The sequence below is a fragment of the Cryptomeria japonica genome, chromosome 6 (genome assembly GCF_030272615.1).
Source record: "Cryptomeria japonica chromosome 6, Sugi_1.0, whole genome shotgun sequence".
NCBI classification, from domain to species: Eukaryota; Viridiplantae; Streptophyta; class Pinopsida; order Cupressales; family Cupressaceae; genus Cryptomeria; species Cryptomeria japonica.
This window is the reverse complement of record NC_081410.1, coordinates 254,531,802-254,551,978: the sequence shown is the minus strand read 5'-3', so window position 1 is coordinate 254,551,978 and position 20,177 is coordinate 254,531,802. Positions and strand designations below refer to the sequence as shown.

At 39.0% G+C, this 20,177-nt stretch overlaps 1 protein-coding gene across 4 annotated transcripts in view; it reads left to right on the top strand.

Annotated features, from left to right (window-relative positions):
- Positions 1–20,177, top strand: part of LOC131037351 (uncharacterized) — a 241,535-nt gene that overhangs the window by 169,694 nt on the left and 51,664 nt on the right. For all 4 annotated transcript variants that reach the window (XM_057969481.2, XM_057969491.2, XM_057969467.2 and 1 more), the window contains one exon: positions 1,831–1,938. In XM_057969481.2, the coding sequence (XP_057825464.1) occupies positions 1,831–1,938 (108 nt within the window). The remainder of the gene's footprint in view (positions 1–1,830; positions 1,939–20,177) is intronic.

The following is a 20,177-nucleotide window of genomic DNA, read 5'->3' as shown; positions in this document are numbered from 1 at the left end:
CCTCCAAGAGAGACACAAAAAAGAGATCACATAGTATCATAGGGGGGGAATGGATTGTGACCAACCCATATTGGCTCCATTTGGGGTCCCTATCCTCACAAATCAAATTCCCTGCGACATTTACTCACTTGTAATACCTCTAGGGACCCCTATCAGATATGGGAATTTATACTATGCATAATACTCCACACAAACCTGCAGACTTAAAATACTGTAGAGATAGTTATAACCAAGAAAACTAAAAAATAATACAAGTGAAATAGTTCATATCAAACTGAATGCAAGGTTGCTGCTAAGTTAAGTGCCAATGAGGCAGAGCCTTCCATAGTCAGTTAAAAAGGGTAAGACCACTTTTGCTTCAGCTTTCTTTTCCCCTAATTCCAATCTTATTACATACCCTGTCTAGCCTGTGAAACTTAATTTCAGCTACTAAGCTTATTTTGTAGAATCCCTACAATCTAAACCTTCTCCTGTCCCCTTCAAGGACAAGATCTTTGTTTCCCTTATCTGCATTTCCTGAAGTGTCAATCTTTTAGCTGACTGTACAAAGGCCACACTGAAATCCCTCCAAATTATATGGGAACTGACAACCATGCTCAAAACAACAAGGCCACCACTATAGTAAGCTCCCAGTGAATTGAGACTTCTTTCCTTCAATCTGCTCCTCAGCAACAATCAAGGAATCAGAGACAATCAAATGGTCACCATCAGCTGTTTATGCAAGCAAGAAGAGGGCCTAATGATCCCAATGTGATGCTAGTCGAGTGTTCTCAATGAAACTGAGGCTTTTCAGTGTCTTTTGAGCAATGAAAAAGCGAGAAGAGAGCTTTCCATGGTTATAAACAGCATTAAATGGCCTCTAAAAGAACTTTTAATACAAATGATTTTCATTTTTCTCAGCACACAGCCTCTTCTGATCACTGGAGTGGTCCTCACATCAGTGTCACTATGCTCTTACATACCTCAATTTTTTAGGATATGCACTCCTATGTAACTCCTTGTGCAATGAGTTCGTTGTGACTTATATATCTGTAACTTGTTTTTCTTAGGCTTCTCAGCTGGCTGTTATCCTCCCCAAGTTTCCATTCTCCCCTCATTCAAAAGGACATTTGTACTTTAAGAATTTTGGTCCTTGTGATCTGCTTCTAGGGTTTTTTTAACTATATCCTTTATGATTATAATATTTTTTTATAAGAAAACTACTCAATTGATCAGGTTCTTTATTTTTTTGACACCTTGATCTAATGGTAGGACAAAGGCTTATAAAAAGTTGGTTTTGGCTATGCATCTAGCTGTATTGGAGTCATTAAGGATATCTTTCCCTCAAAGGAAAAAGCTTGAATTGCTAGCTGATAAATTTTGCAGGAACAGCTTAAGAAACAATTGATTAGGTCTAACAAAAGGTATCAAGAATCTGTTTTTCATTGTTATTTAATGTATTTATGAAACCTTATCTTCTTCTCATAGTTAAAAGGCATGCCTAATTTAAGATAGATGATTATACAGTTTGATGGGTAGGAATCTTCAGCTAGCTGATTTACAAGAAAGGGTTTATTAGTTAACCATTTTGAATGTTACTGTTGTTTCTTTCCATAAACATGTTTAACCTTTTCCTTGAATGTTTATAGATTTTCATTTACTTTTGTTGAACTAGTTTCTGCTTTCCTCAGGAAACGTGTTACTTAATTTTTGTGGTAAAAAATCCAGGACATTTTTTAGATTCTTTTTAATCAGCTCAACTACTCTTTTCTGAGAGTGAACTTACACATGCACAAACCATGAGAAATATGTACACTGGTGCCAACTATCAATGGTATTTTTCCTGTGCAGGTTCTTAATGCAGACATTCAATCATTATATTCAGTAATGACCTCCAAATCTGTAGAACAAAATGCAGAATTGCCGAAATCTACAACTCAGGCTGTGGCATATGCGAAGGTGCTAGCCTCTTTCCTAATATTCTTTCTGTTTGAGAAGTTGGAAATAATTTACATGTAGTGAAGTTGAATATTGTCATGCAATTAATGTTAGGGATATGTATATATATGGCTTCTTAAGAACAGAACTGAGGGAAAATCCATATCAGTGCAGGTGTATTTTATCTTTGGACTAAGTTGTAGGCTTTATGTCTAATTAATAATCTTCATATTGCTCTTCAATAAAAGCATCAAAAGTCTAACATATGGTTCAATTTCACTTGAAAGTACAAGCCACCTCGTCTAACGATATTTTGTGGCAAGTTGTGCAACAATAATGTCTAAGTCAACACACTCATGAGTTAGATCCCAATTCCTCATCATCCCCTCATCGTAATCAAGTTTGACAAACCTTCATGATGTATGACATTTTCACAATTTTATTACTTCAGGGCGAAATTATGTATGTAGGCATTTTTTTGTTTATAAAAATATTAAAAGAAAAACATTTTTTCTGTTTTTTTGGGCATCCCTTGGGTCCTAGATTCACTTGGGTTTGGTTTAGGTTCACCTGGGCTCCCCCATGGGCACCCTGGGTTCACTAGTGGGGAACTAGTAAAGGACTAGAGCTAGAACTGTACCCACATGGTTATGGGCAGGGGTTTAGAAGAACCCAGTAACATAGAATTAAAAGATAAACAAACTTTCGTGGTTGCTCTAGGTCATAGTGTGGAGAACCTACATGAACTAGTGGAATTGAGTCTAAATTAGGCTGGACGTGTCTGCAACTTTGATTCTTCGACTTAGTTGAATCTGATGAAGCTTGCTATATTAGAAGAATCATGAATCTTGATTGTCAAACTTGTTCATATCTGTGAAAAATAAAAAAATCAACTTGAAATAAAAACCCATTAGATAATAGAAACCCATTTTGCATATTAGATATATTTTTTGACTACTGAGTTTGTGTGGAGCTTTGGCCCCAAATCTTAGATTGTTACTTTCTATACACAAGAAAGAATTGATAATTACATATGAATAGAAGTTGTTTTTTCATTACTTCTTCAAAAGAAAATGTGTGCACACACAAACACATATAGCCACTTGAATGCATAAGTTATCGTGAGAAGTGTCAAAGAGAAGATAAGTCATGGTGAGAAGTGTTAAAGAGAAGGTGAGTTTATTGAACTAAAAGAGACATATACTTGTTGTGCTCGTTGCACACACGCCCCTGTTTCAGGGAACCCCCTTGTACTAGTTTGCCCGAGCCAAAGTATGAAAGAAAGAGAGCGTCTAAATCCAAATTCGAAGCATTTTTTGGAGAGCACATAATGAACAAGATCGAGCATTTGCCTCGGAAATTCGCTCATTTAACCCAAAAAAACCCGATAAACCCCGAACTCACATTCTTTCCCAAGGGTCCGAGTTTGGTGAGCAGAAAGGGCAAGCAAGAACGCGAGGTCACCTGCAAAACTGTAAGTCACGCGATAGGAAAAGAGAAGGAATGAAATCAGGCCAAACAAAATCGCATGTCTCCTTCAAAAGGGCCGAAAATGTTCTAAATCTAAAATCGCGCATTTCCCTGTAAAAATGAAATTCGCCAAATCCTTTCATTTGCTTGAAATTCGTAAAACTTTCAAAATCCCTTTCTAGGCCGTGAAAGTCTCAAGTCTTACCAAAATCGCGCGGTTTGGTCAAAGTGCCGAAATACAAAATTCACCGAAACTCACAATATCGTCTCATTAGGCCGAAGGTTTAAATCGTGCAAAAAAAAAAAGGGCTCATCTAACCGAAACTTTAGCTAAGTTCAAATTCACAAATAGCCCATCTAAGCCGAAAAGATAGAAAAAAAAAAGAAAAAAAAGGGCTTCAACTAATAATCGCGCAAAATCTCCAATCTGCCCTAAATTCAAGAGGACGAAAAACCTAAGCTCACCAAAATCGCTCCTTTTGTCAACAAATCCCAAATTTTATAAAGTGAAGAGGCAATAAGGTAAAAATTGCACAAAAAAGGGTAAATGCCCGAAGTTTGGAATACATATCAAATTCGGGCAAAAGAGTCTTAACAGCTTGAATTTCAAACAAAGGGTGTTTTAATACATCAAAATCGTGCAAATGGCTTCTAAGGCCCGAAATTTGAAACTTTGCCAAGGAGTGAAACAAAGGAAATCATGCCTTAAAGCCAAAAAGGCCAAAAAACCAAAGGCATCCTAAATCGCACATTTTCATTTGAATTCCCGAAAATCTTTAAGTAGAGGGCACAATGAAAAGAAAAGTCACACATTTTAGCCTATAACCCCGAATTTGTCACACAATTAAAAGAAAGTTAGCTCATTTAAGTAAAAATGGCCGAATTTTATACTTAAGGAAGAGGGCGTTTAAAAGGGGGATTCGATAGTGTTGGTAGTAAAGTCGCCCATTTCACTTAAAATACTCGATTTTATGAGAGGGGCATTTTAAAGGTTTAAGCAAGTGAAGCTAAAAAATGAACAAGCATTGAGAGCAAAGTCGCACAAAACATGTCAAAATACCCGAAGCTTATTAAAAGCAACATTTTGACTTTAAACAAAATCTCCCGAAACCTTCAAATCACCCGAAGTTCATCAGAGGAAGACTTTTGTTGTAGTAATATCTCGCAAAAGATATGAAGCAGGCGAATTTTCATCAAGGGGTGTTTAAAGTTAAAATTTTAATATTTGTTAAATTAATGTATTTAATTTTTCAAAATGGTTATAAGAAATGGAATTCATTGTTTGCAGATTGATGACAACCTGAAACGCAAATTGGAGACGCGATCGTGAGCAACGCCGGAAATGAGGAATGTGTTGCAGGGTGCAAGGTCAAAGCAGAAAAACGCGGGGAAGCGCGCCACCGGACCACAAAGTTGAAGTCCACCAACCAGACCGAAGACGAAGAACACACCGAATGCTACAAAATGTGCATTCTTAGAAAGATACATAGTTGGAAGAAATTCCAAAAAATTAGTTTAAAAAACTGAATTGTTGTATTGTAAAAGACTGCCTATGGGCCCCACCTAATGAATTCAAAATGAGGGGACATAGGTCAGTTATGTCCAACAACTTGATAGATCTGAATTGATAACAAACAGTTGTAGGTAGTTGGAAATGTGGCTGGGGGGATGACTGAGAATTGAGTAGGCATGCGTAAAAGCTGCTAGGCTTCTAGAAGGTAGATCAGGGCCCTTGGATGCAATCAATCCTGGCCATCGATTCAAATTTGTAAAATCTATAAAAGGCAGAGGCCTTTCTTTTGTAAAGAGTTAGATTCTTGTTAGAGTTTTTATAGACAGTTAGAATAGGTTAGATTGTTCAAAGGTTGGAATTTAGTAGTTAGTAGTATCATAGAAATGCTGCAAAAATTGTTGTAATAGCAGCTAGAATCAATATAATGGACATTGATTTGGTGTTTATCATCTTGGTTTTATTATGTTTGCATGATTTTCTTCAGCAGATTAGATAGATCCTTTTGGTGTGTAGGTATTTGATAGATTCGGGTTCATATCATTGGGGATATGCTGATTGTGTATCCTTATGTATGGTTAGTCCGAGCCATTAAAATTGTGTTTAGTTCAATTGTAGGTGTCTGTCTGAGCTGTGCCAGAATTGGGTGTTTGGGCATGCACCTGCAGTTTGAAAATCTTCTAAGTCCCCTTGAAGATTGCACTGTTCTTGTGAGCTTGTGAGTTATTCTGGCCAAGCAGGGATTGGTTATGTTGAATCCGTCTACCCGCATACCAGTCTTGTTAATTTTAGGTCTCTTAACCCTATCCTTTTGCATTTATTCTTCCCGCAACATCTTAGAATACAGACCAGCTTGTTGCAAACGTAAGGCCCCTTGTGCTCCCAGCAAAACACATCAATCGCTGAGCTATCCCATAGTCATAACCTGACATTTGGAACCTTGAGGCTGTCCCCTTTGATCAGCTAAAACAACATTAGGGCTTCCTTATACAAGAGAGGATAGGATACTCAACGAGAGCATTCTATTCTGCGTTGGCCGGATAAAGTTGTAGCGATACGATTTTAGCCACGTCAACAATACTCAAATAAGAGAGTTGCTTACTTGACAACTAGAGGTAGTGGTGGCACCTTATTGCCTTCAATCAAGAAGCACATGTGTTTATCAACTATCATGGATAATTTTTTTTTGCCTAAGTAAGCTTAAATAAAAGAGGTGCAATATAAGATATTGCACCAACAATTACCATTAGAATCTTGGAGCACATGTTGTATGGTTCCTATTTAGAGATTGGAAGTAAAGTTTTTTGAACTAGTAGTTGGATTGAACTTAGAATTCTGTTCCCTCCTTTTCTATCACTTGACAAACATTTAATATGAAACTCAAAGAAACATAGTAGTGCACTGAAATAGTTATTTCATCCTTTATTACCATTTAGTGTAGGTACCAAAGACCATGTTTTATCAGTTGAGTAATCCGTGTAACTCAAGAAGTGAGAATTTTAGCTTGTAAGGAGTGGGCACCGACATTGTAGCACAAACAAGTTGGGGTTTTCCAGTCCAAGTCATTGTCTACACTCTTGTCATTATTCTTACCGAATATTACTTGATGTTTACTTGTCTTTTGGAAGAACACTTTTTCTTATGGGGGGGATGATGTAGTTGGCATAAAATGCCTATTGTTATGTTTGATAATATTGGTTATTCGACAATGTATTAATTGTCCAAATTAAGTTTGTTGTTACTCTCGGGTAGTTAAGGTGTCGATTGGTTGACGGTTGTGTTCCTCTTGGCAACTGTCATATTCTTTAAATATGTTGTGTTGTCAAGGAAGGGGAAAGGAGAGAGTTAGATCAATTGTAATACTTGGCCGACCATCTCTGGTCTTCTTCTTTGTAATAATTTCATGTGCAAATAAAGATATATTTTACTCTTGTATTCCATATGCATTGTTATCTGTATTATTATTACCCTATATTTAATTTATCAGATATAACTGTAAACAAGCACTCACTTATATTGAGAAGGGGTTTGAACTAGTAGAAAACAAGATTTTACTTATTTAAAATTTAACAACCATATTAATAGAAAACACACAAGATCCACACAATTCGGCAAGAATGCCCACTGTATCTATGGGTTCGCTATGGGTTCCGATTTGTTATGAGTCCACCTGCAAGTGTGGCTAAAAATTGGGCAAATATTATAATATTTACTATTTCTGTTTACTCTGAGCAATGGAAATGTGGAAGAATTAATAGAGAAAGAGGCGGAGATCACACAAGTGAGAGCCCTAGAAGGAGGCCGCTTGCATGTTGGTCACATTCAACACTCTTCAATTGCCTTTTCCTCATAATAATCGTTGAAAACAATAACAATGGGACCCTTTCAACCTCCCTTGCCTATTACAGCTCCTTGGTAGAGGGATCATAGGTGAACCATTTATTCAAAAAATTATTATTGTTAAATTTGAAAAATGACTCTAATATATATATATATATATACAAACATGTGTATATATACATACATGTGTACACACACACACACACACACACACACACACATATATATATGTTGAGAACACCGTTATAACATTTATATTGAGAGGGGGGGCGAGGGGTGTGAATCAATATAATAAACTTTTACTTTTTCAACTTAATTCACAAGAATATAAATTAATCTCAAAGCATATTCATTGCATACTAACTTTCACATAAGATCTAACTATTGTGAACACAAATAGAATACAAGATATATACGTGGAAACCCTTATGGGAGAAAACCACGGCAAAATAGTGTCCTTATATACAAGAAACTCTTTTACAAATTCGTAGGTATTAACCCATTTGAAGAACCAACCCCTCCTTTTGTTTGTGAGATTCTTTCCCACTAGAGGCATCGACCCCTCATTCTAATTCGTGAGCACCAACTCACTAGAGGCACCAACCCCTCATTCAAACTTCCATCTCAATGTTGCTTCTCCAACGATGATGGACAATTTTCTTCACAAATTTTGCTGTAACTCTTTTCTCCAATCTGCTATGACAATAAATTTGCCACAAAAGTCTCTTCAAAAGTCTGCAATAATGCTACTCTCATATCTCCTTCAAATTTGCTTCTACAACCTCTTACAATCTCCTTGTATAATCTACAGTTGGTCCTCTTAATACCTATTCTTTATTTGCATTTGTACCTCTTCAATTTCTGCATAAGTCTGCTCCAAAATCACATGAATATCATTGCAAATGCTTTATCAAATATTCTCTCTCTATATACATTCAGTTTACTATAATGCTCCAGAGTATCTACTTGAATGATCTATTATATTATCTTCATATACAGATTTTCTGATATATATATGATCTCCTAATTCTCCACAGTGCCACACACAATCCACCACCATTCTTATTTCTTTTTCCATCTTCATATATAAGAAATCCATCCCTTATGAAATGGACATGACACATCATACACCTTAATCGCTTCCTTATTCACAACTTCTAATTTTCCTTTATTAATAAAGTTTGGCCTTCATAACAAATCGCACTGTAATATCCCCAACAATTTTTTTTTTTAACAAGATTACACACACAAACACACCCATTAGGGTTAGAATGAGAAATCGAAAACCAATAGGAAGGAACCCTACACCTTTTGATCACCGAGAGCCCAAACTGGGGGGGTGAGAGCATATGGTTGCAGGGGATCGTTAGTTGCAAACTGCTGAAGTACTGATTACAATAGTGGGCAGCAAGCCAACCCCTTCCGCTTATCCAACGGGTAAACAAGATACTTGGTGGTAAACCAGCCAAGGCAAGAAAAGAGCACACTCAACACGAATCACTCAACCGCAATGTTTCAGTGGGAGGACTGAATACACATAACAAAACTCAACTCGACCGCTTATGCAGCGGGGGGACCATTACAAACAAAATATCACTCGACCGCTTATGCAGCGGGAGGACCATTACAAACAAAATATCACTCGACCACTCATGCAATGGGAGGACTAAGTTACCAACTGAAATTACAAACACTAAGGCGGCCAAGCCAGACTCTTCCATTTATGCAGTGGGGATTACAATGAGCACTTCAAGTTCAATAATAGAGGTTGGTACTACTAACCAATGATACAAGGATGATTACAATGAAGTACTACAAGCTCACAACAATAAACTATAGTTGATTTCAAGCCAAAAACATAAAATAACATGTCTGATATAAAATACCAGCAACTCGAGAATTGGATCAGCAACACTGATATGCACACACCTCCCGAAACAGCTCCAAAATGCGCATGAACACAAGCAAACCATAGATAAGACCAAGGCGAACAAGCAAGGACATCAAACCAACACCAAAATCTCCACACAAGGATGGCACACAAACCGAGGCAGCCCAAGAAATGTAGGACCAACTAGGAGGTACGATTTGCAATTAAAAATTCAACCCAACATCAAATCCCACACCCTTCCAGATGAATGATCGCCTCTCCAAGACGCTTTCGACGAGCCTCTACCTAGAAGAAACAGACGCTTAGGCAGAGAGCTATGAACAGAAATCCGCTTCAGCCACTCCAAAACCAGCAACACAGTAAACACACCAAACTCAGAAAACTGAAAATCCACGCACCAAAATTCACTTGCAGGCACAGTGATCAGCTAGGTATTGTATTGCAAGTACGAAATTGTGCAAGCTAGGAAGCCTCAACTCCAAAGCTCAAATTCGCTCACCATTTCGGCAGCATAACAATGTAACTTATTCAGATACCTAAAATGAGAGCCCAAGGCTCTTATTTATAACATTTGCTCCACCAAATTCAAATTCAACTGCTCCCAAATTCGCCCAAAGCAAATTATATTTCAAAATGGTGTTGCATTTCCATTTCATTTCACCACATGGGCGCCCAAGGAGAAATTCACACCATCTAGACAAGTTCACCCATTTGCAAGGTCCACAATTGATGACTTAAAACATTATTTCATTAAGGCACTCAACTTAGGAGAGCAATAAATCATTTAAATAAAACATGCTTTATATCTCCAAAGTCGTCCAAATAACATTTAAATATTAACTTTCCAAAGTCATCCAAATGATAGTTAAATATTAACTTTAGAATGGAGTGTTAATATTTAATAAATCATTCTACAAGCCAAATACTAATCAATACCAATTGGATTGAGGATTGAAGTGCTGAATGAACAGCTGGACTGAACTGGAGTTCTGAACTGCCCTGCTAAAAATAGAACTGCCTGAAATGGCACTTACTAAAAATAGTAAGTCCTGAAAACAACTACAAACAGCCTATTTTCTGAACCGTGAGAAGAAGCTCAGAGAACTCAGAATAATCTCAAAACCCTTACAGCTGCCACCAACTTACTAAAAATAGTAAGTTCTGCAAATTCCCCTGAATTGATTGCATGTCATACCACTGCGAAGCATACATAAAACCCAGAAGGAAAATTTGATTCATTCTGTCAAACTCCAACTGCTTCCCACTCAAAATCCTCCGGAAAGATGGAAACCCTAATTTTGCCAAAAATAGCCTACGGGCCTCTTGGATAGGCTATTCTTCACCAGGAGTGATCACTGGCTAGAAGGGGACATTACACACACCCTTTGAATAAAGTTATTTCTTTAACAAACAAAATATATTCATAATCGCACCACATGGGAAGAGTCATTTCTTTAATAAGTTACACCTTTGTCAACTTCCTAACAAATCGTACTTTTCTAAAAAGCTTTATTATTTTTTTGTCTTATTGTGTTTTGTTTTATTTCTGTTTCGTCCTTTATTTCTTTTGTCTTGTTTGTTTTTTGTCTTTAGTTGATTTTCTTTTGTCACTCCTTTTTGTCTCATTTGATCTGTCTTATTCTATCATGATATGTATCTGAATTTGATTATTTTGTGTATCATATCCATCATTGTTGTTTTTTTACTTATATCAATGCCTTTAAATCGCTATTCATATTGGATTGCCACTATATGAAGTCAGCAATATAAAGACTTGTAATCACTGATCACTGAGTGGTTGACTGTAGTCGCTGCTTTCTTACTAGATTGTAGTTTTGTTAAAAATCTCTTCTATTCAAATTATTATCACTGTTTTTCATCCTCTAACATTGATTGATGTTATTATTATAAGCATCTACTTCTTCACATTGAATCTTTTACCAACATTCATTAATTGTCTCCACACTCTGCCTGAGAGTTATAGAACAAAAACCGTAGAGAAAAGTGCAAACTTCTGGAGACCTTCATTAGCCAAGATTCATTAATTATCTATACACATATCCACCGTAAAATCTCTTAACTTGTTTATCAATATTTTGTGGTTTTGATGGGCTAGACTCTCCTTGAGTGAAGAGTACTTGCATACTTCTAGTCTTCAAATTATATGGACACTCCTTTATTGAATGACCCATCACCTGGTAAATCTTACAAAACATCTTTTTAGGACAATTATCTTTCGTGTGCCCCTCAATTTTGCACTCAGTACACCATACTTCATTACTTTCTTTATTGGTTCCTTTCTTGGTCTTCAATTCTTTCATCATTCTCAACATATCCTGTCGAAGGGCTTGTACGTTTTTGGACTCTTCATCACTACTACCTTTGGTGCTCTCATCATCGGTCTTCCTCTTCCCTCGGGAGGATGTTTTGTTTTCACTCTCAATGTCCATCGCCCGATAGTAAGCATCGGCGTACGAGGACGAAGGCACTGCTTTCATCTTCTTGTGCAATGAAGGGATCAATCCCTTAGTGAACCACCTCTTCTTCAACCCGTCAGTTGGCTGGTGCTCCATCTTGTTTAACAACTCTTTGAGCCTACGGTTGTAAGTGCGCACACTCGCATTTTTCTCTTGCTTGGTATTGTAGATTTCGGCCACAATCTCGTTGGCATCCCTCAGGAGTTTGAACTCTTCTTCGAATGGCTTCTTCAATTCACTCCACCCGGCCTTGTCCTTAGTATCTAGGTTTGTGTACCAGTCAATGGCAATTCCCCAAAGGGTGGCGGGAAATACCTTCAGTCGATAATTGTGGTCATCTTGGCCACTTGCCTCTCATATTGTTATACATGTCTTACAATGTCGTATAGGATCCTTCGATCCATCCCTTGTAAATTTAGGGAGCTTCTGCTTCTCCTGGGTGTTCATCATTGTTTTCACTCAGAAGGTACCGAAGGAGTCTTCGGCTCAGGACCCCTTATTCTTGGTTCCTCGGCGAGGGACAAGTTCCTGCAAATTGGTTTCTTGCCTACTTACTCCCTTGTGTGCCGGACCTAGGGGACTGTTCCGACCGCTGCGTTTCGGTGCTTTCCTTGCACTCTCAGCCACGCATGCATCCTCTACATGTCCACCTCTAGCATCCTCAACACTCCAGGTACTTCTAGGTGTGCCAGACCTAGGTGGATTGTTTTGACTGCCATGTTTCGATGTTTTCCTTGCATTTTGCCACGCATGCATCCTGTACACATCTACCTCTAGCGTCCCAACACTCCGGGTAGTTCCAGGCTTTGACTTGTCCCTGTACTCCCTCCGGACGAGGGTCGGCGAATCACCTAATTGCTTGGTCTTGACCACCTTGTGCCTTCTTCTCACCTTTATTGGGCTCTATAGCATGAATCACTCAAGGCTGACCCAATTTCTTTTAAGGCAATGGCGCCAAAATGTTAACTCCCTACGGTGTGAGTTCTTAGATTACTAGAAGTAAACAGAATGAAGCAAGTAAATAAGCACAAACAAAGAAATCATTCACAAAATAATTAACAGAACATATGTGGCAGAAAGATATAGCTTTATTTCCTCCTGTAATGAATAATATAGTAACAACAATAATTTGTTCCTAGTACCATCTTCAGTACATATACCCTCGGCGGTTGGTTTAGAATGCCAACCGCCAACTGCCTATCCCTACGGGAATCAATGGTACATTACATTGCCATATAACAAAACATAACAAATATAATTTAATTAAGCGCGGCATAATTGCTGTCTACAGTTCTCATCTTTTGATTGAAAGGGGTCTTATCATCATTCAACTTGGTATCTATTTCCTTTTTTAATAGGTCTAAACTATTATCTCTTATTGGGTCTCCAATGCCCATTGTTGTTGCTTTGCTTGATTTCTGTTATTAGCTCTATATAAACACGCTACAAAGTGAAATGTGGTCCTTGTGGTTTTGTCATCAAGTTATCATCATCAAAAACCAAATTTATTTGAGTGTTTATCTTTGCATGCCATTTTTCTCCATGCAAATGTAGAGGGTTTACTCTGTTTAGACAATACTTATTCTTCTTTATTGTGTTAGTTCACTCCCAACAGGAATCATTTGTAGTGTTGATTGTGTTTATGGTTTTATCCTATGTTATTGGATTTGTCCAAAACTGGATCCATTTCTAGATTGAACAAGAGTGTGGCTAGTATGTGCTCAAAACAACCAGGGCATGTCGTTGCCTTCTTGTGAAATACCTGTTATGATAGACTAAAGTGGTTTAGCTTAGAGAAAGGACTGGCATGCAAACAGAGATGGAAGGAAATGAGGCTTAAAGGATAGAAGACTTGTTGGAGACTAGAACCATGAGTCAAAATTGAACGATGATGGGAAAAGACAACCTTGGACAAATTATCTAGTGTGTAGACTTAAACTATTGAGAGTGAGGAAATTTTACTATCTGCCAAGTCATAAATTTTTTGAGGCAGCACTAGCAATGTGTAATCAAACTAAATCAAGTGGATGGAAAAACAATGGGCATGATGGATGCACCCACAAGGTACCTAGGGTGGTGTTGTGACCATTTCACGCATCGCCCCATTGCAAATGGGGACCCATGCTTTTTGCCTTTCTAGGGTTTGTTTTCTAGGTCTTTTAGGGTTTTGTCTGTTAGCCTTTGCATTTTGAGTGTCGCCAAGGGGATCACTTGGATAGCAGGTCTTGGTGGAGTGATGTCCTGATCTTGAAATTTGGCTAAGTCCGGAATATCCTAATCCTGAAATTTGACTAAGTCTGGAAACTGAAAAACCTCCAAAAACTAGATTTTGCAATATAAGTCTTGGAGGTCTGAAACCACTCTCAAACATCCTGAAAGTATATATGGAATATAACTTAAAGTATAATTTCTTATACTTAAATGTTATATTCCATAAAATTATCCTGACAGAGAGTTCAAAAGGTCAAATTTCGCTCCTGACCCTTAGAGAAGGTCCACAGCGAAAAATCGCTCCTGACCCTCAGAGAGGGCCCAGGGCGAGATTTTGATTTCCTTCATTTTACAATGAAAAGAGAGCAAGTTTTGATCATAAATGGGAAATAAATGACTTTCTCCACCCACTTGAAGAAGTTTTGGCTAGAAATGATGAGGGACCTTGTTGAAAACAGAAAAATCGCTCCTGACCCTCAGAGAGGGTCCACAACGGTTTTCTTTGTGTGCACATTTTTGGACCTTTCTTGGACATGAATTTTTATTCATAGCAAAGAACAAGACGATATCTCCCTTGGCAAAGTGATTTTTAGATGAAAAGTGAAACATTTTGGTCCAGGTAGCAAAAGTCGCTCCTGACCCTCAGAGAGGGTCCACAGCGAGATTTTCAAATATGCATTATTCTTGCAAGATCAAAGTGATTTTATGATTGGAAGGGATGAAGGAAAGTATGTTCTATCCGTTAAATATAATTTGGAGGATCAACACAAGGAGAAATCAACCCAAAATGAAAAAATCGCTCTTGACCCTCACTGAAGGCCCACAGTGAAAAATCGCTCCGGACCCTCAAAGAGGGCCCACAGCGAGAAACCTAAAATGGGAAATTTTCATCCAAGTTTGAGGAAAGCTAAGGTTAGGCATGGGTTTGAAACGATGTTTGAAAAGCCTTGAAGTGAAAAGAAATCGTTGAGAATCTATATTTTGAAGGCAATTACAAAAATCGCTCCGGACCCTCAGAGAGGGCCCATAGCGATTTTCCAGGATTCTCTCCTTGGTTTGAAGAATTGAGATAAAAACTTGCTTGGATAGGAGGAGAACGTGATGTGTTATGCCTTGGAGGTGATTTGAAGATTAAAAGATAAAGGAATTTGCCTAGAACCAAAAAATCGCTTCGGACCCTCACTGAAGGCCCAGAGCGAGATTTTCAAAAAATGCATGTTTTCTTCAAAATGGTGCTAAGGCAAGGTTAGGATAAGGAGAAGAGACCTCCAAAAACATGATGAATATTATTTTGCCTTTGAAACTTGATGATTTTTGTCAGAAAATAAAAAATCGCTCTTGACCCTCAGAGAGGGCCCACAGCGAAAAATCGCTCCTGACCCTTAGAGAGGGCCCAGAGTGAAATTATTGAAAATCCTCATTTTACCTTGCAACAACAAAGCGAATTTGGATGGAGTAGATAAAGGAAGGATGTTGCTTAATGACGAATGAAGTTTCAATGAAAAATGATGAAGAATCAAGCCTAAAATCAAAAAGTCGCTCCTGACCCTCAAAGAGGGCCCATAGCGATTTTTCAGGATCCTCTCCTTTGTTTGAGGAATTGAGACCAAATCTTGTGTGGATAGGAAGAAGAGATGATATTTTATGTCTTGGAAGCAATTTGGAATCCAAAAGATGAAGGATTAAGAGCAATATTGAAAAATCGCTCCTGACCTTCACTAAAGGTCCAGGGCGAAATTGGTGGTATCCTTCATTTTTACATTATTGGGCGTTGATATTCCTTAAAATTCACCAAGTTGCTAACTTTGAGGCCTTTAGAAGGGCTAAATCAAATTCGCATTAAATTAAAGGCATTTTAATTTAATAAATTAATTTTTTAGGCCTTGAAATAATAAAAAATCCACTTTGGAGGCATTAAAATTAATTTTCAAATTTTAAATGAAGGTGAGCGCTCAAATACATTTATTTGCTTTTACAAGCAAGTCGGCCTTCTTTTGAGGGGGATTTTATTTCATTTTCATTTCCCTTTTGGCAAGTCGGCCTTGGAGGGAATCAAGGTGAGCGCTCTATATATGGGTGATGCTTTGTTCAAGTTTAATCATTCATTCATCCTTTCCTAAGTGCGAAATTGGAGAGCTATTTGAGGGGCGAAATCCAGAGGTTGAAGTGCAATTTGGAGGAGCGAAATCTGGCTAGAGTGGAGCGAATTTCGACTAAGTGTTGAAGATCAAAGAGGGTGGAGTCTATTCTTTTGAAGCTAGAGGAGGCGCAATTCATCCAAGGGAGAATTTTGATTTAAATTTTGCCTAGCAAAATCCATTTTTTTGCATCATTTCTTAGAGTTTAATACTCAAGAGGAGGTATGGCAAAATCATCTTGACACCCTTGTTTAAGGTTTGATATTTGGACATTTGTTTTGGAAAAATCTAAGTATTACATGGTTAATTAGGAAATGATAACTCAAGATTTATCATGAAGTTTCCTAATTAAAATCTTAAATCTTCCTTTTAAGTTTAATTTCTAGACTTCAAGATATATTACTAATTTTGAAATGTTGTGTAGGTATCAAGATGGCGACTCAAAGCCCGGAGGATCTACAAGTCGGCAGGTTCTCATCAAAGAAGATCGGGTCCAGGACAAAGATGATCTCCTCCAGCTCGGTATCATCAAAGAAGATCAAGCAAGGATAAGGGCGACCTCCTCCAGTCTAGCATCGACAAGGACGGCCTTCTTCGGTCAAGCATCATCAGGAATGACTTCTTCCAATCCAACATTCCAAGGCGAGGTACATTATCATCCTGCACATCAAAGACAAAAGAAGTTAGAGCAAGGGTTCGTTGAAGAAGCATATAGTTTCAGAAGAGTTAATTAAAGCTAGCTTCTCAGCAACATCAAATTGGCATCAACCAAGTGTCAGATGAGTTGGCATCCCAGTCATCACTCCTCCAGTCGGATTGGTCCACCTCAGCATGTCCAGATTCAATGTACCTAACTCATGGGAGGTGGCACAAACTTCGATGTACCTACCCCAGCTATCCATTGGTCGAATTTTCCAGAGAAGACATGTGTCCTTAAAATGTAATTTTATCATTGGTCAAGCATTAAAAGTTATGTAATGGTTGTAACAAACCCTAATTAGGGTTTTCATTGTTGAATCTTGGCCATTGATCTCAAATTGATCTTAACCATCGAATTGTATTAAGGGCACTATATAAGCCCCGACTCTTCATTTTGTAAAGGCAGTTAGAAAAGAGAGGATAGATAGAGAGTAGTTAGAAGGTGAATAGTCAATTGATAGAGTAGCAATTAGAGTAGAATAGGAGGACAAGGCAAGAAATTGTTGCCATTGATTGTAAACAAACTCCATTTTCATTAAAGTAATGGTGAAGTGTGTCGTTTCTTGCAATATGCATGGTTTCTTGTTGAATCTTCAATTCTAGATGGTAGATGATTAGATCGAATAAAGGAAATTGTTGAATGCACTTGTGTGGAATCCGTCTAATCCAAACCACTAGCCTTTTGCCGATGGTAAGTGTGCCTTGCGTGGTCAACTGGAATGAAATGACCTTAATCATAAGTCGTTACACGTCTATTGTTTCATGCATTTTCTTGAATGGTGATCATTGTCAGATGGTGTACGATTTAAACATATTAGAAGCATCCCTTAGAAGATCGCACTGAGTTGGTGTTGAATTGTTCAGCTTGATGGTGAGACCCAGCCCAGTAGGACTCCACCTAGTCATTCATCCATCTTCTTGCATTCTAGGTAGTAGAGTAGATTTCCTGAACCTTGCATCTTTTGCCATTTGTTTGTCGTCCAGTTAGCTAGTAAAAACCTGTGTTCCAGCAATATTCAAAGCAAATCAGACGTTCAGGTCATCGAGTGTAAGTCCCCTTGTGATTCCAACAAATCACATCATACCATAGAGAGCTTATCCACACGTAGAGATCCTACAGCAAAGAACCTTGAAGTCATCCCGATTGATCCTTTCCGCGACATCTTCAGCATTCAGAGACTTTATTCAAGAGAGGATAAGGTACCCTTTAGGTATTTTATTCTGTGTTTGATAGTGTACAAAAAACACGTCAACAGGTGGTAGGGGTGTGCCCTAGTCATCTTGTGATGTACCTGTCATGATAGACTAAAGCAGCTTAGCTCAAAGGAAGGTTTCGTGTGCAAGCAAAGATAAATAGAAATGAGGCCAAAATAATAGAACACTTGTTGGAGACCGGAACCATGAGTCAAAATTGAGCAATGTTGGGAAAATACAACCTTGAACTAGTTGTGTAGCTTTAAAACTTAAAGGATGGAAGTGAGAAGTGTTGTCGGGAATAATCATTATGTTATGTTGTTATATTATGTTTATGTTGTCGTCGGTAATAATGTGTTACGGCGGTCAGTTAGTTAGCCGACGGGTAGGTAGTTGGAGTCGCGACGGTTGTGTCGCACCCCTTCGGCTGTCATATATTGTACCACCTCCGGGTGTTGGGACATGTAATGTTGACGACTGATTATAATAGGAACATCCTTTGACATTAATGGCAAGCTTATTCTGGTACTTCTCTTGTATTTGCATTGTGCATTACTGTTCAGTTTCTGTATTCTTCCTGTTTACCCAGTGAGGTAAACATTTGGCGCCGTTGCCTAGACGAACTCAGGAACGGAAGACACGGATGGCGCACAGACACAATGGGCCTACCCGTTGGTGAAGTAAACCCGGAGAACCGACGACAGCAAATTTTACGAGAATTTCATGAGCGCCAGGATGACGGACGTAGGGAAGACCGACGAAGGACAAATAATCCTTAAATTGTGAAAGGAGAGAAATAAAGAACACTGTTAGAAGCAGAAGAATTATGTTGATTGTATACAAAAGAATGAATTAATAAAGACGTGTTGTGTTTTGATTTATGTGTTGAGAAACATGAAATTGTATCACAATTAATGCCCAATTTACTGAATAAAGACAGAAATAAGAAATTAGAAACCGACGAGTGGGAGGCTGCGCAGAAGGCTTTGATTCTGGAACAACGTGTAGAACGTAGACGGAGGCTGAGGCAACTTGCCGAAGGGTTGCCCGAAGGGAACCAAGGAGGTGTCACAGAAGGTGCAGAAGCCGAGGGGAATTTCTACGCGTCGCCAGACTACGATAGAGCGAGAAGCCTTGAAGAGTTTCTGGAGGAAACTAGGTTACGGAGAGAACTAGTTGAAGAGACTCGAGATCGGTTCAAAAACTTATCTCTCACGCCACAAAGGGAGGATCACCGAAGGGAGTCGGGCACGGGTGACGACGAAGCGCCACAAAGGGAGGATCACCGAAGGGAGCCTGGCACGGGTGACGACGAAGGGGAAGTTAACCGCACGGTAGGTATAAGGCAGAACACCGTACCTTTGGTCACCACCACAGGAGGCATCAGCGGCATCGGAGGGAGCAGCACCGGAGGGCAGACACAGCCACAACCACCTCCAAGTAGACGATTTCCATCAATGGCGACCAAACAGAAGTTACCCAAATTCAACGGGGATAGCAAAGATGATCCCGCACGGCATTGTCGTACATGCGAAACCATCTGGACAGCCAACGGGGTGACTGACCAGGATGAATGGATGAAGCAGTTCCCCGCCACACTGAGAGGAGTGGCTATTGACTGGTATGCAGACTTGGATAAAACCAGTGTAACTACGTGGGATGAATTGAAGAAGGCATTCGAGAAGGAATTCCGGCTTCTCCGGGATGATAACGAGATAGTTTCCGAAATCTACGGAACAAAGCAAGGAAAGAAGGAGACCGTACGGGCGTACGGGCGCCGACTAAAAGAGTTAGTCGGGAAAATGGAAAGCCAACCGGCCGATGGCTTGAAGAAGAGGTGGTTTGTCGAGGGTTTGAACCCTAAGCTACGACGGAAGATGAAAATTGTGCCTCCAACATCCTACGACGACGCATACAACCGGGCCATGGACCTGGAAAGTGAAAATAAGATGGCCAAAAAGAAGAAGAATAGATCTTCATCATCATCTGAAGATAATGACACATCGGAAGAAGAGAGTAGTAGTGACGAGAAGCCGAGGAAGAAAGTCACAGCCCTTCAAAAAGATATGGAAAGGATGTTAAAAGAATTTAAGACAATGAAGGGGACTACAAGTAAGGACGATGAACTATGGTGCACGGAGTGTAAGGAGAGCGGCCACACGAAAGGTGCCTGTCCCAAGAAGGCATTCTGCGACATCTGCCAGATTATGGGGCATTCTACGAAGGAATGTCCATACAACCTGAAGGCACGTAACCAGCAAGTGCTCTTTGCGCAGGAGCAGCCATCCACATCGGAGGCAAACAATAATGCATCATCTGGAGGATACCGG